The 21,278-nt window shown below is 49.6% G+C and overlaps 1 protein-coding gene across 1 annotated transcript; it reads left to right on the top strand.

Annotated features, from left to right (window-relative positions):
• Positions 1 to 16,292: 16,292 nt before the first annotated feature.
• Positions 16,293 to 17,600, top strand: LOC144123916 (uncharacterized). The gene is made up of 2 exons (XM_077656629.1): positions 16,293 to 16,532; positions 17,151 to 17,600. The coding sequence occupies exons 1-2, from the start codon at positions 16,293 to 16,295 to the stop codon at positions 17,598 to 17,600; spliced, it is 690 nt and encodes a 229-aa protein (XP_077512755.1).
• The last annotated feature ends 3,678 nt before the right edge of the window (positions 17,601 to 21,278 follow it).

The raw sequence follows: 21,278 nt of genomic DNA, 5'->3' as shown, positions 1-21,278 counted from the left end.
GAAATAAATAGATCATCATAGCGACCGACTACCTGACCCGCCAAGCCAAGGCGAAAGCCCTACCGAACGGAACAGCAGCAGAAGTCGCCAAATTTTTTGTGGAGTGCATTCTTCTTCGGCACGGCGCCCCCGATGTGCTCATCACGGACAGAGGAATAGCATTCACGGCGCGCAAGCCATCCTACGTTACAGCCAACCAGCCACCGGAGGACAACTGCATACCATCCGCAGGCCAACGGACTGACCGAGCTCCTGAACAAATGCATCGCCGATATGCTCGCCATGTATGTCGATGCCGAACACAAAACCTGGGATGTCATCCTGCCTTACGTCGTCTTCGCCTACAACACCGCAGTGCAGGAGACCACTCAGATGACGCCTTTTAGGCTCGTCCATGGCAGGGAGGCCACGTCCACGCTGGACGCCATGCTGCCCAACGTTACAGAAGAAGAGAACGTCGACGTTGCCGCCTACCTTTAACGCGCAGAAGAAGCTCGAAGGCTTGCCCGATTACGGATCAAAGATCAGCAGCGGTCCGACGCCAGACGCTACCACCTACGAAGACGCGACGCGGAATACAAGCCAGGAGACCAAGTTTGGGGTTGGACGCCCATTCGCCGCCGGGGATTGAGTGAAAGGCTTTTGCGCCGCTATTTCGGCCGTTACAAGGTTCTTCGTAGGCTAGGTGAACTGGATTATGAAGTCATCCCTGACGCAATGACTGCATCCCAGCGACGCCGCGTACGACCAGAAGTTGTTCATGTAGTCCGTCTGAAGCCGCATTATGCGCGTTAAACAACGCTGTATTTCCATACTCTATTTTCGCAAGATCCGTTTGATTCTTTAGTAGTCGCATTATTTGGTTTAATGCATCGGGTCGATGTTTCTTTGAGAGGGGAGTAATGCCGCGGACATTTGCAGTGTTTGTTAATTCTTCAAATCTGCCGCCACACAACTTTATCGCTTTGTTTGCGACACAAGACGCGACTAGAATTATCTCGATTGATCTCAGCCAGGCAGAGCTGATTCTACGTTGTTCCGGAATGTTCTAGTAGCTTTGCACGCTTTATCTCAAAACTTCGCTATCAACTTTAAATTGACCACGGCCGACAGCGTCGGGCATTCTGCTCGACGACCGCCGAGCACGCTTGTCTCTTCGCCGCTTCCGAGTGATTCAGTTCATTTTGGACGCAAGTCAGCCCAATAAACAGTTTGCTTTTAGAAGACCTCTTTAGTCCGTCTTCATCGCTGCTTCTACTGCCGTCACCACTATGCGACAATTTGATCACAGCGGTGTCAGCAAGACAGCAAGACAATGTAAACGTCTGTCTGGAAACGTACAACGTGATGCCTCCAGTATGATTGAGGTAATTTAAACGAAATATATAGCGGTGACAACTTGTGCAGCATCATTATAATTCCGTTTGCATGCAGACTGAAAATAATTTCAAAGCAGGCGAAAGAGTATGCGCAGCGCGCAGTCGTTCCCTTAAGTGTGAAAAAAAAGCGTGAAAGCTTAAACGAATACTATAGCCCGGCTAAAGCATTGCTAATGATGTACATAAAGGTGATCTCGCTACTCAAGCTGAAATTTTCTTAGCAGTGTTATAGCATCAGTTAATAGCATTCACGTGGAAATGTCCGCAGGAGGGCGAAATTTTTTTTATATATTATTTCTGTAAAGGCATGCGGAAAACAAAAATATATGAGTCTTGTACATTTTTCATACAGGTGTGCTGTTCCTGCCGGTGAAGGTACCAGCACACAGGAAGCCTGTGTGGGATCCATCCATGACCCATTTGTGTGGAATATCTCCATTATCCTGTACTGCTCGAATGGCAATCGTCAGACTGGTGAGCACGTGCTTACTGTGTTGTGTCAGGCGTGAAGGGTTAACGTGTTTACATGGAGTAAGGTTGCGTACAGCTAGTGATGTCTGATTGCATTTATACATCGCTTATTCAGCAAGGAAGGACAGTGTAACTAGAACTGCTAGTCAAAATAATGTAAATGAATCATGACATAGTTTTCAGATGACAGCAGCAACACTCTTCGGCCTCGCAAACAGGACCACTAACCTTGAAGGAAACATGCAGATAATACTGAATCACTCCGTATTCACCCAACACGGACACGCACCGGCGAGCAGTGATGCGGGACCGAGCCACCAACAAGGGCAGCCGGGTAGCTTGCATCAGCATCAACATGGCCAACGATAACCAAGGGATAGTAATATGGCAGTGGAACTGCCGCGGCTTCGTCGGCAAAAAGGACGTTCTATAGCAACACATCAGGCACGCAACACGTAAACCGGACGTAATATTACTCCAAGAAACGCTCACCAACACGGCTACCTTAACAGGCTACAAAACGCAAGGCAGCAAAATCGAGGGGAGGGGTGTATGCACGCTCGTTAGGAAGCGTCTCACATTCGTTGACCACGAACTAAGCGGCGTCCAGATGGAACACGCTCTCATCGAACTGATACCCACAAAGCAGAGGAAACAAAGTATATTCACACTGAACGTGTATATAGAGCGGCCCGTCGAAACGCCGCCAACGCTTCCGAGCGCTGGTTCAGAAGACGCTCAAGATTGCCGGGTCCCGGACGCTGATTGCAGGGCGAGATTTTAACGCGGCAGATACGGCATGGGGGAACGGCTACAGCACAACCAAGGGAAGACAACTCGGGCAAGATGCGCGGGAACTCGACTTCACTTTACTTACGGATCCGGGGCTCCCGACGAGAATCGGTAACTCCACTACCAGAGACACGACGCCGGACCTGACGTTCGTCCGAAATGCCGGGACGACGGCTACCACGTGGAAAAACACGTCGACCGACCTGGGGAGTGACCACATGATCGTCGAAATACACGTACAGACTCCGGACAAGGCGCAGGGAAGAAAGCGAAATTTCAAATGGGCCGATTGGGAAGATTTCAGAAATAAACGAGGCCGACAAGAGTCTTCAGGAGATACGATCACGGACATCGAAGCCTAGGCCCGCTGGCTGGTTGCAGACGCCAAAGTGTCAACCAAGACCGCCGAAACGCAGGTTGAAACTTACAAGATGGACAGCCCCCTGGCGCATCTCATCGAGACGAAGAACTCTGTCCTGGCCAGGTGGAAGGAACAGAGACTCAATCGGAGACTCAAAAAGAAAATAGAGGAGATCAACCGCAACATTGAGGAGCACTGCCGAACGCTCAACCGCCAGCAATCCGATGAGTTATGCAATGCAGTCGAAGATCAACTACAGAACGGGAAATCCTGGAACCTGCTCAGGCATCTGTTGGACGAAACGAAGGCCAAGTCCCACCAGAGGAACTGCATCGCACGTCTATTACGCAAGGAGCTCGAGAAGCACGGTGAAGATGCAGTGACCGTCCGGTAACGAGCGAAGTACTTGCCGCACACTTCGACCGCACAACACGGCCCATATGAGGGGGATACGAACGCAGAATTGGATAACGACTTTAACGTAGATGAGATCAGGACGGCGCTGCACAACCTCCGCAGCAGATCGGCGCCGGGCCCCGACGGGGTGTCGAATCGCGCCCTAAAGAATCTCGACGACCGATCCATGGAACAGTTAACGGCATTCATCAATGAGTGCTGGCAGCGCGGCAGCCTCCCGCAATAGTGGACAACTGCGAGAATGACACTAATCCTAAAACCCGGAAAACCGCCGAGCCTCGAAAACCTTCACCCTATATCCCTAACGTCGTGCATCGGCAATACCATGGAGCACGCACTGTTTAACCGCTGACAAGCCCACTTAGAGCAGAGAGGGGCATAGCCACCATCCATTATAGGATTCCGCCCCCAAGTATCCACGCAAGACGCAATGTTACAACTGAAGCACCAGGTGCTTGACGGCAAGACGAGAGGCACCAGAGCAATTCTCGGCCTCGTCCTTGAAAGCGCGTTCGATAGAATCGCGCACTGGGCGATTCTACACCAGATATCGCGGCAAAACCTAGATGTACGCTCGTACAACTACGTTAAAGATATTTTTTTGACAGACAGGCGAGCTTTTTTAGCGGCAGGGGATATCCAGCTAGAAGAGCAAACGCTGGGAAGCACCGGCACCCGGCACGGCTCCGTCATCTCGCCCATGCTTTTCAACCTCTTCATGATCGGGCTATCAGAAAAGCTACTAGAACTCGAAGACGTCCGGCACACTATATACGCCGCCGACATAACACTCTGGGTGCACGAAGGCAGCGACGGTCACATCGAAACGGCACTGCAACTAGCAATCAATACAATAGAGGAATACCTTGTGGGTACGGGATTACGATGTTCACCTACAAAGTCGGAACTCCTACTCTACCGCCCTACGCAGAGGGGAACACCACCCGGGTGTGGTCGGAATGCGGCAACGAACAGACGAGAATACGAAGAGATCAGACTACGCACGAGCAACGGAGCAACCATCCCGATAGGGCACAGAATTAGGGTCCTTGGCATGATAATCGAAGCCAATGGCGTCAACGGCGAAACGATCACTAAATTACAGCACAAGACGGCTAATGCAATGCGAATCCTCAAGAGGGTCACCAGCAGAAGAAACGGAATGAGGGATGCGAGTCTCACACGACTCATACACTCATTCGTCATGAGCCATATTGCGTACGTCGCGGCATTCCACAACTGGTACAAGGGAGAAGAAGCCAAAATCAACGTCCTCATCCGCAGGGTGTACGAGATAGCACTGGGTCTACCCGAGCCCACCAGCACGCAATGCTTGCTCCAGCTCGGGCTTCACAACGCGCTTACCGAAATCGCTGAGGCGCAGTGCACTTCACAACTAGAAAAATTAGCGGGCACGAGAGCAGGACGCCAGATCATGGAAAGTGTCGGCATCCGCTACCATGCACAACAAGGCCAGAAAGTCGCTGTTCCGGACGCGATCAGACAAACTCTAAGAGTCGACCCGATTCTACGAACATCCACCCATAACACAACCGGGGAAGAAGAGTGGCCAGGGCCAGAGCTCTCCTATACAGCCACGGAGACGAAACGGTGACAAGGTTCGTTGACGCCGCGGAATACGCAGAACGCTCTCGATTCGCGGTCGCGGTCGTCGATTCGAGTGGCGAAACGCGCATAACGGCAAGTGTAGCGTGCGAGCGCGCAGAAGCGGAGGAAGCGGCGGTGGCCCTCGCCCTCACGGATCCGACGTGCACCACAGTTCTCTGCGACTCGCGACAAACGGTCAAAAAATTCGCCAAAGGATGTATCTCACAGACAGTGGCCCGAATCCTGAGCAATCGAAAAGCCCAGTGGGAGGAAGTTTTTCAAACCAGAATCCAGTGGCTCCCGGCGCACATGGGAGAAGTATCGAAAACATATCGCACCCGAAACGAGACTGCACACGCCAAGAAGCGCAAGCTCGCGAACCGCGCCGGCAACCGTCGTCCATGGGACAGCACCAAAGATTGTTTGACCAGCTACAATGAAATTACCAAGGCGCTCTGCCTGGCCCGCTGAACCTTCCCTTCGCCCAACTGTCATTTTCACATGCTGCATGTGGTTATACAGAAATGAAGTGTTTTTCTTGACGGAAAAGTCAGGCGATTGTTTCATGGTCATTATCTTCGAGATGACAATGCAAGGCTTGGGCAGAGTTTTGTCAGGCTACCCATTGCCATCTTCGAACTGAAATTTGTACCCGTGACGAAAAACCAATAAATTCTACATTAATTCAGGTGATCGTAACTGGAAGTATAAATTATGCACCTGGACGTAATTTCAAAATAAAGCTCCAAATGGCATTTTGCAGCTGGAAGGGTTTGATCGAGTTCAGTAATCCAGCTGGAAATTGACAGTAATACTACTAGTACGGAACTTATTGATTTTTCTGGGTTACGCGGGTGGTTGTTGGTTGGTTGTGAAACTTTCTTTCCAGCGGATATAGAGGAGCGACACGAAGTCGCCCCCCGCTTAAACGGCGGCCGCTATCCCTTGGGCAGCGGCGGCGTCTTCAGCCAGCTAGAGGAGCTTGATCTGTATCCCCGGGTCGGGGCTGAGCAATAGAGCCTCCCAATGAGCAGAGTCGGTAATGAAGTGACTCGCGGGTAGGGACTGCGGGCAGTTCCAGATCATATGATTTAGATCGGCTTTCGCATCACAATTTTTGCATTTGTTTGAGTAGAATCCTTCCGAATAGAAGCTACACAATTGGGGATTTGGATAGGTGTTAGTTTGAAGTTTACGCCAGGCTTTGGCCTGTTGCTTGGAGAGCGTTTTATCTGCTGGGGGGATCTGAGTCTTGCAAGCCTGTAGTGCTGCAGGATTTCTCTGTAAGAAAACAACCCGTCCTTGCCAGAGTATAGGGCGGGTGGGCTGCTCGACCCAGCTCGGCGTGACAGTTCTCGAGCTAGGTTATGAGCCGCCTCATTACCAGCAAGGGAAGCATGAGCAGGCGTCCAGATAAGGCGAATGCGCCGCGTGGGCTGATAATTTAGCAGAATCCGTGCTGCTTGTGGGGAGATTCTTCCAAACGTGTAGTTACGTATAGCCAATTTTGAGTCGCTGACAATGGTTTCTGCCGAGGATCCCACAATGGCTAGAGCAATGGCTGTTTCTTCTCCAACATGTGTGTGCTGAGTGCGTATAGTGCCCCCAGTTATGAGTGTACCACGTTCCGTGGTGACCACAGCTACCATCTTGTCAGCCGAAGAATCTGCCGCATCTACATATACCACAGAGGTATTATTAAGAAAGCGTTTGCCTAATGATTTGGCTCTCTCTGTACGAAGTTCAGCGTAGAAATCTGGGTGCATGTTCCGAGGTAGTGGAGGAATGACCAGAAGCTGGCGTATATGTTTGGGAAGGTCAGTTGTGGGTCCGCCTTGTCGTTTGTATGTTATGCCTAGTGTGGACAGAATGTGTCTGCCAGTTGGTGTGGCCGATAGTCGTTCGTACTGCGAGACGGTTACCGCTTCAATAATCTCGCTTAGGGTGTTATGAAGACCGAGACCTAACACTTTCTCAGTCGCTGTGTGCATGGGTAGCCCAACTGCCTGTATGACGCATTTTCTGATTATGGCCTCCACTTTTTCTTTTTCAGCTGACTTGAGATGTAGGTAAGGGCATACGTAAGCTATGCGGCTTATCACAAAGGCTTGTACTAAACGGAGAGTATTGCTTTCCTTCAAGCCCGAGTGGCGGTTGCTAATGCGGCGAATGAGTCGCATAATTTGCTGCGAAGTTCCCTGAAGCTTCCGAATTACGTCACAATTGAAGCCGTGTTCTTGTAGAATTAGGCCCAAGATTTTAATTTTGGGCACTCGAGGAATGAGGACTCCGCGAATACTGAGTTCGATGGCCGGTGGGGTTTGCGCAAAGGATCTGATGTTGCGGAATATGAGAAATTCAGATTTGGCTGGAGAGCACCGCAGCCACCTAGGGTCTACATAGTTCCCCACGATATCTATTGCATGCTGTAGTCTCTCCTGGATTTCGGCATCATTGCCCTCGGCGGTCCACAAGGTGCTATCGTCAGCATAGAGGCTGTGGTGGAGTTGCGGAACCTGCGCTAATTGGTGTGGAAGTTTCAACATTGCAACGTTGAAGAGAAATGGTGATAGGACCGATCCCTGCGGGGTGCCCTTGTTGCCGAGGGGGAAGTCATGCAAGTTGAGACCTACTTGAAAATGCGCCTTTCTACCTGAGAGAAAGTCGCGGATATAGTTGAAGGTGCGGGCTCCCACCCCGAGTTCATGAAGGCTCTCCAAGATCGCATCATGTCTGACATTGTCAAAGGCCTTTTCCAGGTCAAGTCCAAGAAATATTCTGGTGTCCCGCGTTTTTGCCTCAATAATCTGATGTTTGAGCAGAAGCATTACATCCTGCGTAGAAAGTTTTGGTCGAAATCCAATCATGGTTGGAGGGTACAGCTCGTTCTCCTCCATAAACCGGTTGAGCCGGGTATGAACTACGTGCTCCATGAGCTTGCCTACACAAGACGTGAGCGAAATCGGCCTGAGGTTCTCAAGGCTGAGTGCCTTCCCTGGCTTTGGGATGAGAATGATCTCTGCCGTTTTCCATACTTGTGGGATGGAGCCCTCCGACCAGCATTTCTGCATATACTCAGTTAGTGATTGTAGCGACACTTCATCCAGGTTGCGGAGGATCTTGTTGGATACTGCATCTGGGCCAGTGGCGGATTTGCAGTTTAGCCTGGCAATCTCTGCCCTAACCTCATCCACAGTAATGGGGGAGTCGAGCTGCGTGTTTTCCGGACCAGCATAATCTGGGAAGGCTTGGATAGGAGCATTGCCAATATATCTATCTTTAAGTTCAAGGAAAAGGTCCTCTGGTGGGCCTGCATACTCATGCACAAGCTTCTGCAGGTTCTGCCTCTGGGTGGTTCTGCTACCTGTAGGGTCAAGTTGATGACGGAGCAAGTGCCAAATCTTAGAGACTCCCATATTGCGATCCATTTGGTTGCATATGTCATCCCAGTTTTGTTGAGTAAGTTTAGCTCCATGATCCTCGATCTCCTTGTTTAGCCTAGCTATTCTTCTGCGCAGATTGCGGTTCCACCGCTGTCGTTTGAGTCGGTTCTCGAGTCCTCTCTTTGCCTCCCATAGGTGAAGAAGCCGGCTGTCCGCAATCTCCAGGTGGTCAGCCTGGTCTAACGTATGGGTGACTGCTTTGGCATCTTGACAAAGATACTGTACCCAGATATCTATGTCTAGTATTTTGGGGGTATCAGCTTCTCGGGCGGCTCTTTTAGCGCGGAACGTGTCCCAATCGACAAGGGTGGGGGCTCGAGCGCTACGACGTTTGGGGCCAGTTGAGGTCACTATTTCCAATATGTAGTGATCGCTGCCGAAATTTTATTGAGTGTTTATCAATGTTGGAGTGCCCGAATTTTTAGCAAAAGTCAGATCGGGAGACGTATCCCTGGAAACACTGTTACCGCAGCGGGTGAGGACTAGTGGATCTGTAAGAAGAGTCAACCCACACTGTTGTGCGGTGAGCCACAGTTTTCTACCTTTAATGTCCTCCTGTGCGTAACCCCAAGCCGGGTGTTGGGCATTAAAGTCTCCCGTGAAAATGACGGGGGGATTGCCTGCGAGCTTCAGAGTTGCCTGAAAAAGCGGGCCGAAGCTTGCTTTCCGTAACTTTGGGCTGCTATAGACATTCAGCACAAACAGACTGTGGTCGGGTTTCCTAGGCGGAATTAATACGACTAGCACGTGTGTGACATTTGTGACTGGGGTATCGTGCTGTACTACCGTAATATTTCGTTTGACAAGAGTCGTGACTCCAAGCGTTCCACCCCCCGATGAAAATTATTGATACCCAGCTAGCTTGCTATTAGTTTGTGTCTCTTGTAGTGTGATTAAGTCCGGTCCGTCCCTATTGTTGAGGAATTGTTGGAGTACAGCTCGTTTGCGGCTAAATCCTCGGCAGTTCCACTGCCAGATGGTGTAATTGGATTGTGGCGCCATGTTGTTGCTAGTCGGATACCGCTTCAGAAGAAGCGGGTTTGCGAATTTTGTGAGGAAGGAGCCTGCTCTCTGCTTCCTGCTGCCAGCTGCCTAAGTTAATTAATTCCTGCCGGTGTCTGCATAATTATTCCATGATAGAAGTCTTTGTAAGTTGCACTTGAATGAGGGTGCTGTTAGTCTGCGTTTGCGCTTCTTCAATTTTGTGAATGGTGTCGGCTAGTGTTTGGCCTTCGGACAGGGAATCGCCTGCTTTTCGCTTAGGCGGGGGTGCCCGCGTTGATTCAGCATGCATGTCCGCTCCCGCGGAGGTAGAGGGGGTAGGGTTATTGGCGCCATCGGTCGTAGGCGGTGACCCAGCCTGCATTTGTTGCTGTTTTAGAGCGGCATTTTCTTTCTTTAGGTCCTCGACCTCACGAAGTAATTTCCCTACCAGCACTTTCAGGTCTGCTAGCTCAGAGGGGTTGGAGTTAGATTTCTGGGAGGCTTTATCTGCCCAGCCTACCTTTTGCGTGCCGACGGCGTCCTGGTTCAAACCGGGGTTCCGTGGCTGGTGTGAGGGAGTCCTGGATTTGGAGGTGGACCGGCCTCTCGGTTCCAGTCGTGGAAAGGAGCTGGATCGATGTCTATAATTTGTTCGTCCCCTGCTTTTGGAGCGGCTGCGTCGCTCTTTAGACTGCGGCGACTCTTGGCTATGCCGGGTCAGATGTTGGCGTTCCTGTTCCCAGCGGCGTTTGCTGACAATGTATGGAGTACGGTAGATTTCGCGGCATTTGTTGCTGCCCAGTTCATGGCCCTTACCGCACAAGGCACACTCAGGCTCGCAGCTATGTGTCTCAGGAGGATTGGCCACGCCGCATCCGCGGCAGCGAGCGTTTTTCGGGTCCGGGCAAACGTCTCTGCGATGTCCGAGTTGTCCGCACAAAGAACACACTTCGTATTTTTTTTGTAGAGGCAGCAGCGAATCATGCCACCACCGAAGCTGATCCAACGGGGAACTCGCTCACCGTTGAAGAGAATGAGGACCGTCTGCGACTGCGCACCCATGCGCCGGACTCCACATATTGGAGGATTCCTTGGATGCTGAAGGTTCGCAAGGATGTCAGCGTCCGATAGATGTTTCGGAACGCCTTGGATCACTCCTTTACCACTGCCATCCGGCGTGGCGACATACGAGGTGATGGCGATCTTGTTCGCGCCGTAGATGAGCTCCTTGATGTTTAAGTAGCGTTCCACTCGTACCGCGGAATGGGTGGCCACCAGAATGGTGTGTTGCTTGAAATTGAGTAGCATGCAGTGTTCAGATGATTCTGCCAAGGTGAGGCCCGCGGCGTCCCGGATGAGTTGAAAGATGCCGAGTTGGCCACAGCTCTCGAGTATACGGAGGCCGCCCGATGGCCGGAATATCACCTTGGTTAGGCCCTTGGGTAGGCGAGGTAGGTTCGACGCCACCGATTGTCGGGCAAGTCGTCGGCCAAGCTTTTTCGCAGAGGAGTCGGCAGAGTGCCGCATGCTGCCCTGTCCCTGGGCGCGATCGGTTCCATTGTGTGCCGCGGGGTTATTCCTTTGGCGTTCGTGACCGGAGAGTTTCGATTCACCGACGGTGAACCAACCATATAGGTGCGAAACTTCTTCGGGGCTAGTGTCAATCCCCTCCACAGTTACTTCCATGACCAATGTTGGAGGAAGATCCCACTCAGATAATGCGGCACAGCCCCGTCAGAGCGGAGTCGCTAGGCCTGGCGTGGGCCTAGCGGGCCGTGCGTACCGGCGAGAGCCGAAACGCAGAAAAGTCCGCAGAAACAGGCAAAAAGGGACTTGCCGATGCGTCTGACGGCGTTATCCGAGCTTCGAAGACGAAATCCAGGCAAGAGCGGTGTTGACCGTCGCTGAATTCAGCGGTGGGAATGGGTGAAGCGAGGAGCGTTCGCGCGAGCGTCCGATCCACGCCGCGTCCGAGCCGGTTCTCCACGTAGTTACGTGCAAAATATTGCGCCCTGCGACTATCGCCCTAATCTCCGATGCCACGCGGGTGATGTTCCCAGGTCCGGGATCTTTTTCCCCTTCCGTGATTTGGGGTCCGGGATAAATTTGTGTGTTGGAATATCAACCTCCCAGTCAAACTGTGCGAGATCTCATTTTCATTGACTCAGCCATTTCCTTATTGCTTCATTTTAATTCGGGATATTTTTCGGTGGCTTTAAGAAAAATCCCAGACTACCTGTTTACCCTCTACACCCTTAGTGTGACTGGACCGTCAGTGTACGTGATTTCACCTTTTTGTTTAGCAAAGGTGACTACTGGGTACTCCTCTTTGCATGTTATGCAACAATAAGGTGCGTGCACACCACTGTTGAACGTTTATGAAAAGAGGGTTTGTTAAAAAATATTATCTTTTACACGAGGCATATTGTTCAATATGTAATGTTGAACTAGGTAATGATTCGCAATTTGGCTGCATAATCAATTCTAGGATTCATGAAGGACAGTGATGAAAATAAATTATTTTGGCAATACAGGCTTCCAGTAACTTTTAACTGTACATGTAAAACACACCTTACTCAGACAAGTTGCAACACCTAAAAGGCGTAGCAACTTGTCTCGCTTCCCAATATAGTAGGAGGACGCGTAAGTTCAGCATTTAAAGGCATTATATGACAGTGTTAATGGCTCCCTGCAGCGGTTCCTCTTCACACGCAGTCACTGTTCTTCATTCATGTTCGCACATGTATCACAATTATCTCAACACAGGTTGCACACTCTTGTCTATAAAATCTTGCACACTGCACTTCACCTACATATTATTTTAACTGGTTTCTCACTGATTAGCACATCTCTAGTTCACTGCAGTAATTACATTATTAAGCTTCAAATGAATCGAACAGCACACACACGTAACCCCCCTCCCCCATTTGCACCTCAGTACAGTCAATGTGCCAGCACGGTCTGGTTGGTAGAGTGTGCCTGGCTGGTGACCCAAGGGTTTTTGTAGCCAGACTGAAATATAATCATATTTTTTGTACGTAAAATCTTTTGTTTTATTAGGTGAAATAGTTTGAGACATATACGGACATTTCATTTAAATTACAAATTCTGTTTTCAGTTACTTTTATTGCAGATATACCCGCGTGGCGCGGTTTTTTCACACAATGCCGGCTGGCTAACGCTGGGTTTTTGCTGAATGGCAGCCTTAACGATGTCGTGTTATAAACCTCTCATTGACAGTGGTATGTGCAGGCTTTCGATACCTTTCTTTTCTGGTTGCACATATCGCCCAATAACATGTTGACACTAATTACAGTGCCATCACATGCCACACAGCACTAAAGGTATTGCCTGGTAGCAATCGCCAAAAAAATAAATTTTTTGTGGGAGTCCAAAACAAAATAGCAGCCCATTTCCACCTTACTTGGTTTGGTTTCATACTTCTGCTTGAACTCAAAGAGAAAATAGCCAGCAAAGCTGTAGAACAAGGTAATTTTTCAGGAAGCCTGAATTTTATGCACAAGCAGTTTCAGTGACTTTAATTTCCTCATTATGCAACCTGTTCTACCATTATATTCGTAGATGAATACTTTCTGTTCATGCCTCTTCGAAACTAAGGGTCAAACCTGCTTACCATGTTTCACACTGCCTTAATCGTGCTGAAAAACACAATTTACTTTCTATGTGCACACCCCACTGCACATCTTAAGTGTTCCATTTTTTTTCACGTAGTCAAGGACTGTACTAGCATTCTTGCCAATGCAGTTCACCACGATAATCTTTTGCACTTCAAGTGCTTCTTTGATCAAATAACATATGAGACGCACACGAGCTTTTCATTACAGGCAGGCCTTTTCTTATTAGAATGTGGTAATGTATTGTTACAGAGCAACTTAGATTTGTCCTCAGCATCCTTTAAGACTTCTGCCCACATTGCAACGCCTACACATGGCACGATGGCCTTCACTGAACTGAAGACATCGTGTTTTTAGCGTGGATAGAGAGTTTAGGTTGTTTATTTTAATGCACAGTAAAGTAAACTACTTCGAAAGTGAACGCAATTCATGAAGCATTACTCTCCTGCAGTGCACATTAGTGCCATCAAATGGTTTTCATTGCATCAGTGTATGGTGTAAATGTTGCCTAACCACATTGTAATATACCGCTTGAAAAAAAACAGCCCTAATATATATCTGATGAGGAGTGTACACAGGGAAGGTTATACACTTGCACACGAGGCAAAAAACATTGCTGAAGACTGTTGTAGGTTCCTTGTTGTAGCAGTGCTGGGTCACTCAGACGTCACGCTGACAGCGACTTAGCATCGTCACCTATTACTTCACCCTCCTGTCTCTCCATAAACCCGTTTCGTATCGGCAATAAACGCTGTTCTTCACCGGCTGGCGCCCTGCTCACGTGATGGCAGCGGTCCCTAGTCGGCATGTCGACGCCAGCGTCCCTTCCAGCTTCCCTTCTTCCGCCATCGAAACCCTTGAACACATCAGACAACGCTTGACTAGGATGGCAAACGTGGATGAGTGAGCTCACGTTGTTTTCTACCGCTACTCAGCCGAACAAGCAGAGCAAAGAGGTGCAGGCAGCCACACTGCTAGTGGCGGTTGGTGAACAAGATAGAAAAGCGTACATCACGTTCAAGTTTGAAGCAGGAGAAGACAAAAATGACGTCGGTGCAGGAATACAAATACTGGAAAAAAAACTGCAAATTTGGATAGCTAGAAGACCGTATGCTGCGCAGCCGCATTATTTTGGGCATTCTAGACAGAAACTTGCAGCAAAAGTTGATCTCTGAGAACCCGTCCTATCAGAAGACTGTCGAAATCTGTCGCGCCCTAGAACAAGGGAAAGAAGAGTTCCGCAAAATAAGCGATGCGGCAGGAAGCACCCATGAAATGAGAGCTGATGCAGTAGCTGCTAAAAACGACGTCTGCAATAGGTGCGATTATAAGACGCACCGTAGCGAAATATGCCCCGCGAACAGTAAAACTTGCAAAAAATTCGGCAGGCGGAACCACTCCGCACAAGTATGCAAGTCGTTGCCGCATTCACGAGGAGCAATTCAGAGAAGAATATATTTGCAGGAGCTGCAGGTAGAAGACGAGGATTATTTCTTAGAAGCTTTGACAGTGCACACACTGACGGCAGACAACTGGAGTGCGATTGTGGACATTGAAGGGACATCAATGAAGTGCAAATATGACACGGGAGCAAACTGCTGCGTTATTTCAAGAAAGAACATTAGGAAACTGCCAGATAAGCCAGAACAGAGCTGCCTCGTCACGCTTACGGCATTTTTTCGACACAAAACTACTTCCCGTGGGAAAGTACTGTTGTTTCTGCAAACGGCAAAGCTCACGAAGAAACATTTTTCATTGTGGAGCAGGACCTGCCGGTAACACTGAGTGGTACAGCAGCCCAACGTTTGGGGTTTATCAGCCGCTTGCAGAGCATTCAGCATGACCAACTCTACCCACCAGCACAGCCTTTTGCAGACGTCTTCAAAGGCTTCTGCTTCTGCAGCTAAAAGACGGCGAGTACAACATGAAGCTGAAGCCTGGTGCTGCTGGTGTCCTCGTGCCAGCTAGAAGAGTTCCGGTGGCCCGTCAAGACAAGATGAAAGCGGAACTACAGCGCATGGAAGAGCAACGCGTGTTACCAAAATTAACCGTGCCTACTGATTGGTCTAGTTCTATGCGCACAGTAGTGAAAAGGGGTCAAAGTACGCATTTGCCTCAGTCCAACAGAGCTAAACAAGTCGCTTTTGCGAGAAAACTATCCTATGCCGACAATCGAGGACGTAGTTTTGCGGCTTTCCGGGGTTGTGTTTTTCTCTACTTTAGATGCCGAATCAGAATTTTGGCAGATTAAATTGGTCGAGGCAAGCTCAAAACTCTGCACAATGAGCACGCCGTGCGGCCGCTACCGGTTTCTTCGCATGCCGTTTGGTATCGCCTCTGCTCCAGAGATTTTCAAAGCAGCAATACACCGCTTGTTAGAAGGATTACCATGCGTGGTGGTAATTATGGACGACATATTGCTCTGGGGGAGAACAAAAGAGGAACACAACTACCACTTGGCACTCCTGTTGACACGCTGTCAAGAGAACAATCTTAGGCTGGGCCTGAAGAAATGCGCGTTTTTGCAGCCCCAAGTGCGTTACCTGGGCCACATCTTCACTGCAGAAAGCCTGTGAGTAGACCCACAACGAGTTCAAGATGTACTACTAATGCCAGCGCCCAAGAACAGTAAGGAGGTACAAGTATTTCTTGCCATGATTATTTTTGTGCAGCGGTTCATTCCTAGCATGTCTGATGTGACTGCCCCGTTCCGAACATTCCGCAAAACATTGCGTGGGTGTGGACCGAAGAGGAGGAAAGATGTTTTAAGAGGTAGCGGCAGTCTTTGGTAGAAGCACCTGTACTATCGTACTTCAACCGGAGTAAATCTACCATCCTCTCAGTCGATGCCAGCGAACTGCGAGTTGGCGCGCTTCTTATTCAAGAAGGCCGCCCTGTCGCTTTTTCGCCTCGGTCGCTCACAGGCGCACAACAGTGCTGTGCGCAAATTGAAAAAGAGACGCTTGATATTGTGCACGGTTGCACGAAATTCCACGATTATATTAACGGCCAGCCAGGAGTAACCGTTGAGACCAATCACCGCCCTTTGATGCCGATATTCAAGAAGCAGTGGCATCAGTGTCCTCTTCGATTGCAACGCACGAGAGTAACCCTGCAACGCTATCCTATCAATGTTATCTACAAACCGGGCAAATAACTATTTCTCGCAGAAGGTTTGTCGCAGTTTCCCAGCAAAGAGTGCATGGCGGAAGAGAAAGAGCAAATTCAAGTGAATGTGCTAGATTTCGTTTCTGTTTCAAATGAACGTCTCGGGGACCTCCTTACTGCAACCGATGGCGATCCTTCTCTGCTCCAGCTACGTGTATATGCGGAAACAAGCTGGCTGGACGACAAGCGTGATGTCCCCGAAGCCGTCCGCCCATACTGGTCATACCGGGAGGAGATACACACCCAGGACGGCCTCTTATTTCGCAGTAACAAGGTAATCATACCACATTTGAAGAGAGCAGAAATTTTGTGTCCTCTTCACGCCGCACATTCGGGAGCGGATAAAATGAAAGAGCGGGCGAGAAGTGTCATGTTTTGGTCAAGCATCTATGCAGATATCGACCAGTACTCCAAAGCTTCCAAAATCTGCCAAACGCATCAACCACGCATTGCGCGGATGCCACTTTTGAGCCACGAAGTACTTATCTTGCCGTGGGAAGCCGTGGGAATGGACTTGTTCTTTTACGGTGGCAGGCAGTATGCCATAGTCGTTGACTTCTATGCATTCTTCTTTGAAATACGCGAATTCCAACATGTGACAGCGAAACTGCTCAAATCATGGTGTGCGGAAATTTTCGCTGTTCATGGACTGCCCTTAAAGCTTTGCAGTGATAACGACCCACCGTTCAACAGCGCAGAATTCCAAGCATTTCTAGCCACGCTAGGTGTTGCACACGTCACCTCGAGCTCTTATCATCCGCGCTCTAACGGAATGGCTGAGAGGGCAGTCCAAGAAGCTAAGAAGGTGCTGAATAAGTGCTCGTGTGGGATGCCAGACTTCCAAATGCCTTTATTCGAGTGGCGCAATGCCGCCAGGGATACTGTGGTGAAGTCTCCTGTGCAGAGGCTTATGGGAAGGCAGACGATAACTCTGCTCCCGGTACCGGCACAACACATGGTTCCAGAGATGGTGCCCAGCAGAACCGTGCACAGCAGACTCCAGGAAACTCGCCAATGCCAGAGAAGCTACTGCAACCGTGGCTCCAGACACTTGCCTCCCCTATCGCAGGGACAGCAGGTAACTGCGTACGACACGCTTCATCGGACCTGGGCACCTGCTATCTTCCTGAGGCCAGCGGAGACACCGCGTTCCGCAATCCTGAAAACGGAAGACGGCCGGGAGATCAGGAGGACCCGGAAGCACATACGCGACGTAACCCCTCGGCCAGACGATCCTCCAGAGTCTGGCGACCGAGACGTCGCACTCGACCCCTCAGAGCTACGGCGAAGTACACGACAACGTCTACAGCCATGCCGTTACCCTCTGCCGGAGAGACGTTAAACTATTTGTTTAGGAAAACAAAGATGTAGCAGAGCTGAGTGACTCTGACGTCACGCTGACAGCGACCTAGCATTGTCACCTATTACGTCACCCTCCAGTCTCTTCACAAACACGTTTTCTATCGGCAGAAAACGCTGTTCTTCACTGACTGCCGCCCTGTTCACAGTGGAGTGCACAGGGCTTGCCAAAACCAATACACATCCAGTGTTATCATGCAGCATTTATGAACCTTTTGCCAGAATACCACTGCTTGTGTGTGATGATGCCTCTCTGAAATATTGTGCTAAAGGCCACGTTAGCCTTGCATTTCTTGCATTCTTTGTGTGTTATCTTGCGGCTGTCATGCTTGTGCTTTTTTATTGTCGTGTTGCTCTTCTTCCTTCTTAATTGTGGTGCTTGCAACTTCACAGTTCTCTTTATTCTGCTTTGATTCCTTCGCCTCACCCTGACACATTTTCATGCTTAATGTGCCACGTGCACTAGATAATGCGTGTGTATGTGCACATTAAGATATCAACTAGTATGAAGCGAATAAAGCAAGTGTCTTGCACACTGCATGAAGCTGTTTGTAATATGGCACAGCCCTCCACCTTCACTCTCCACCTCTGTATTCGTCCCGTTTTCTACGGTTGAGTAGCATATGTGAATACTTTTTTTCCATGTGACCTCTTCACCTTTCCAGACATTAAACTTTTCTCTCTTACTAGGAATGTTGCTGCATTAAAAGGAGCTTGCTGTTGCTGCAGCAGGTGCATAACGGTATCCTTATAATAAATGAATCACTGGGCTCTGCGTGAGAAGTTTTGTTTCTCATTCTGCATTGTGGTGTTAACTTCCATCAAAACGACCAGTCATCATCATCATCAGCCTGAATACGCCCAATGCAGGGCAAGGGCCTCTACCATGTGTATCCATTAAACTTCTCCTTTGCCAGCTGCACCTACAGCGCCCGCTTTTTCTCGGCCGATATACTATCATCGGGCGTGAGGGCCAACGCTCGGTGATTCAGCATAAAGTTGAACAGAGCTTCCAGTTGAAGAGCGCCGCAGCGCCGTGCCGCTATCGCCTTCACTGCTTCCGTCTGGAGAGTCCATTTTCATTCTGGCGCGATTTCGTGCTTCTGTGAATGGACAGAGGTACAGAATTTTCAGTTAAGTTGTCTTTATTACAGTTTTTTTATGCGACGAAGTTAAGTTATAAAGGGGTAAATTTTCAATATATATACTTGTTTTGCCTTCATTTTATGGGCGCACGAAGACTCTCCCCCTAGTCGCCGCATGTGCTGGCGAAGCGACAGTCAGGGACCGCCAAATAATTCTCAGTCATAGCGTTTTTCGCGCTCTGCCGCCAAGTTTCGTCACTTCCTGCGGGTATAGCAGCGGCAGCGTCGCGAAGAACATCGCTTCACGCAGTTGCTGCTCAACTATCCTCATCATTTTAGCGACTATTCGCGTCGCGTTAAGAACCAACGCCAGATCCATATATTCCTTCGCTGGCCAACGCAACCGTATGGGCTGATACGCTGAGACCGCAGCGCATTTCACTGATTCGCTCAGTGGCTGTAACGCACGACGCGTACGCGCCGGAGATGCTCGGTTTCATGCACGCTTTATGGCATCGGTGTTTTTCAACTTGGCGCCAAGTAGCAGACGAAAGTAGAGATTGTTGTCATACTTTTGAAGCGAAAAGCTTCACTACGCTAGTCAACACCGCGCTTAGCGCGAGCCGGCGTATGTCGGAGCACGAGTGACGTTGCGCACGGTGCAGGTGACCCCCGCCGACTCCGTCGCCTGACCTTTCGCTGCTGTTTCTCTCTCTCGCTCCCTGCACCTTACTGCGCAGGCGCCACTAGTAGCAACAAGCCAAAGGTGTTCTGCCGCTGCGCGACTTTCCTCAAAATCCAACTTTCAATTTTCAATTTTCTCTTTCTTCTTTCCCTCCCTCCTTTATCTCTTCCTTTACGGCGCGTTTCGGGTATCCATCGATATATGTGCCACGGTTACTGTGCCATTTCATTTCCCCAAAACCCAAACGAAACAAGTTAGCCGACGACGTTTATAGAGTTCATTGCCGTTGACAACTTTGCAAGGGCCGTTCATTTTCTCGAAAGGAAAAGCGCACAACCGGCTCCGTGGGTCAGTGCAGAGCTCAATATCGCTTTCATGTACGTGGCGTTGGTGCCCAACTGCACAAGCCTGCTTTGATTGCGTTCCGCACAATGGATAGGCAGCGCTCCCTCCCTGCCACCCTGCGAGGGGGCATGCAGTTAATGGTTGATCGCTAGAGATTCACCAAACGAACGCTCCGGCCTAGCTATTGCTGCAGTGCCGCATGTCAGCCGGAATGCTGTCAGCGCTAATGCACTCAGGCCACATCTCTCTCTCTCTCACCACCGCCACATGTATCAAAGAATGAGGCGTCCGCATATCCAGAGAGCCAGTTTTGCGCCTTTACTTTGCTCAAAATCACCGCCGTTTAGAACATTGTCAACACCAACGCCAAACAACACAGTGAACGCCGACATCCTTTGCTTTGTATATCCTCGATTAGCTGAGCTAATACACATTTTTTTCTTTCTTTTCCACTTTCGTCATGCGATTCTGCGTTTACGAACCTTGCCACCTCCGCGATGTACGCGTCACGGGTACGCCTCGCTCAGGGCGGATCGGCGTATATCGAGAATAGGGCCCCTGGTAGCGGCGCTTGGATTGATTTGGATGTAGGACTAACGATTCATGACGCGAGTAATGGCGATGCTAGTGGCCGTTAGGCTGCCCAGAGTCAAGAGAGTTCTAATTATTGTTCTGGCGGTGGTGGTAGTGGTTTTATTAAATATAATAGTAAAAAGGAAGGAAAAGAGTTTTGCTAGCCCCTGCATCTGCCATCGATACTGAAGCACCTGAGCTGGGGCAGCGGAAATAAAGGACAGCAGGCTGAATGGAGAAATGAAATGAATAAGGTGAGGGGACAGGAATAGAGGATAAGGGGAGAAGTAATATGTACAAACTATTTACACAATAAGAAATGTGTCCAGGTTGTGCGCGTGATTAGTTCATTTTAGAGGAATTAAATCACACACGCACACAGCACTGTGTTGGTTACAACTAGAGTGGGGCGTCCAGTTATTAATCGTTCAAGGTAGAAGTCGCGGAGCGTTCGGTCACTGCGTGTAACTACCTGACGGAGAACAGACGGGACGTCAAGCCCGTGTGTTCGAGGAATGCACAGAGGCTCACCAAAGTTCGCTCACGAGTGCGCGCACTGCCCTGCGGCCACAATAGCGTCTTGATGGAGTCTGGTAGTATGCCCTGCGCCCTATAGGCCGCGAGCATATCGCGACGAGCATCGGCGAACGCTGAACAGCGAAGGAGCAGATGTTCTAGTGTTTTATTGTTCTGGCTTTGAAATCGCCGCGCTTGTGGCTGTGGGTCTAAATTAAGAAAATTATTCAAATAATCGTGTCTTACATGCATTCGCACACATATAAAATGGGATGAAAGCGTGTAATAGTTGACTGCTTGAAATAATTCCTTCCTGAAAATGCAGGACTGCGAACGCAGGAATAAATAAAATCCAAAGGTAAGAATTTCAGTTTGTTCATACCCTCAAAAACAAACATATCTGTTTCTGGTAATTTGTTAGCACATTTCCCAAACTTGCAATGGGCTGTAAGAACAT

This window comes from Amblyomma americanum, chromosome 3 (assembly GCF_052857255.1).
Source record: "Amblyomma americanum isolate KBUSLIRL-KWMA chromosome 3, ASM5285725v1, whole genome shotgun sequence".
In the NCBI taxonomy this organism is placed as follows: Eukaryota; Metazoa; Arthropoda; class Arachnida; order Ixodida; family Ixodidae; genus Amblyomma; species Amblyomma americanum.
The sequence above is the reverse complement of the archived record's forward strand: the minus strand, read 5'-3'. Positions and strand labels throughout refer to the sequence as shown.

Excerpts from the sequence above, each read along its gene's own strand:
- LOC144123916 (XM_077656629.1), top strand. The coding sequence starts at position 16,293 with ATGGCGGAAGAGAAAGAGCAAATTCAAGTGAATGTGCTAGATTTCGTT. Across the intron at positions 16,533-17,150 it reads TCTTATTTCGCAGTAACAAG|TCTCCTGTGCAGAGGCTTAT; the intron begins GTAATCATACCA and ends ACTGTGGTGAAG.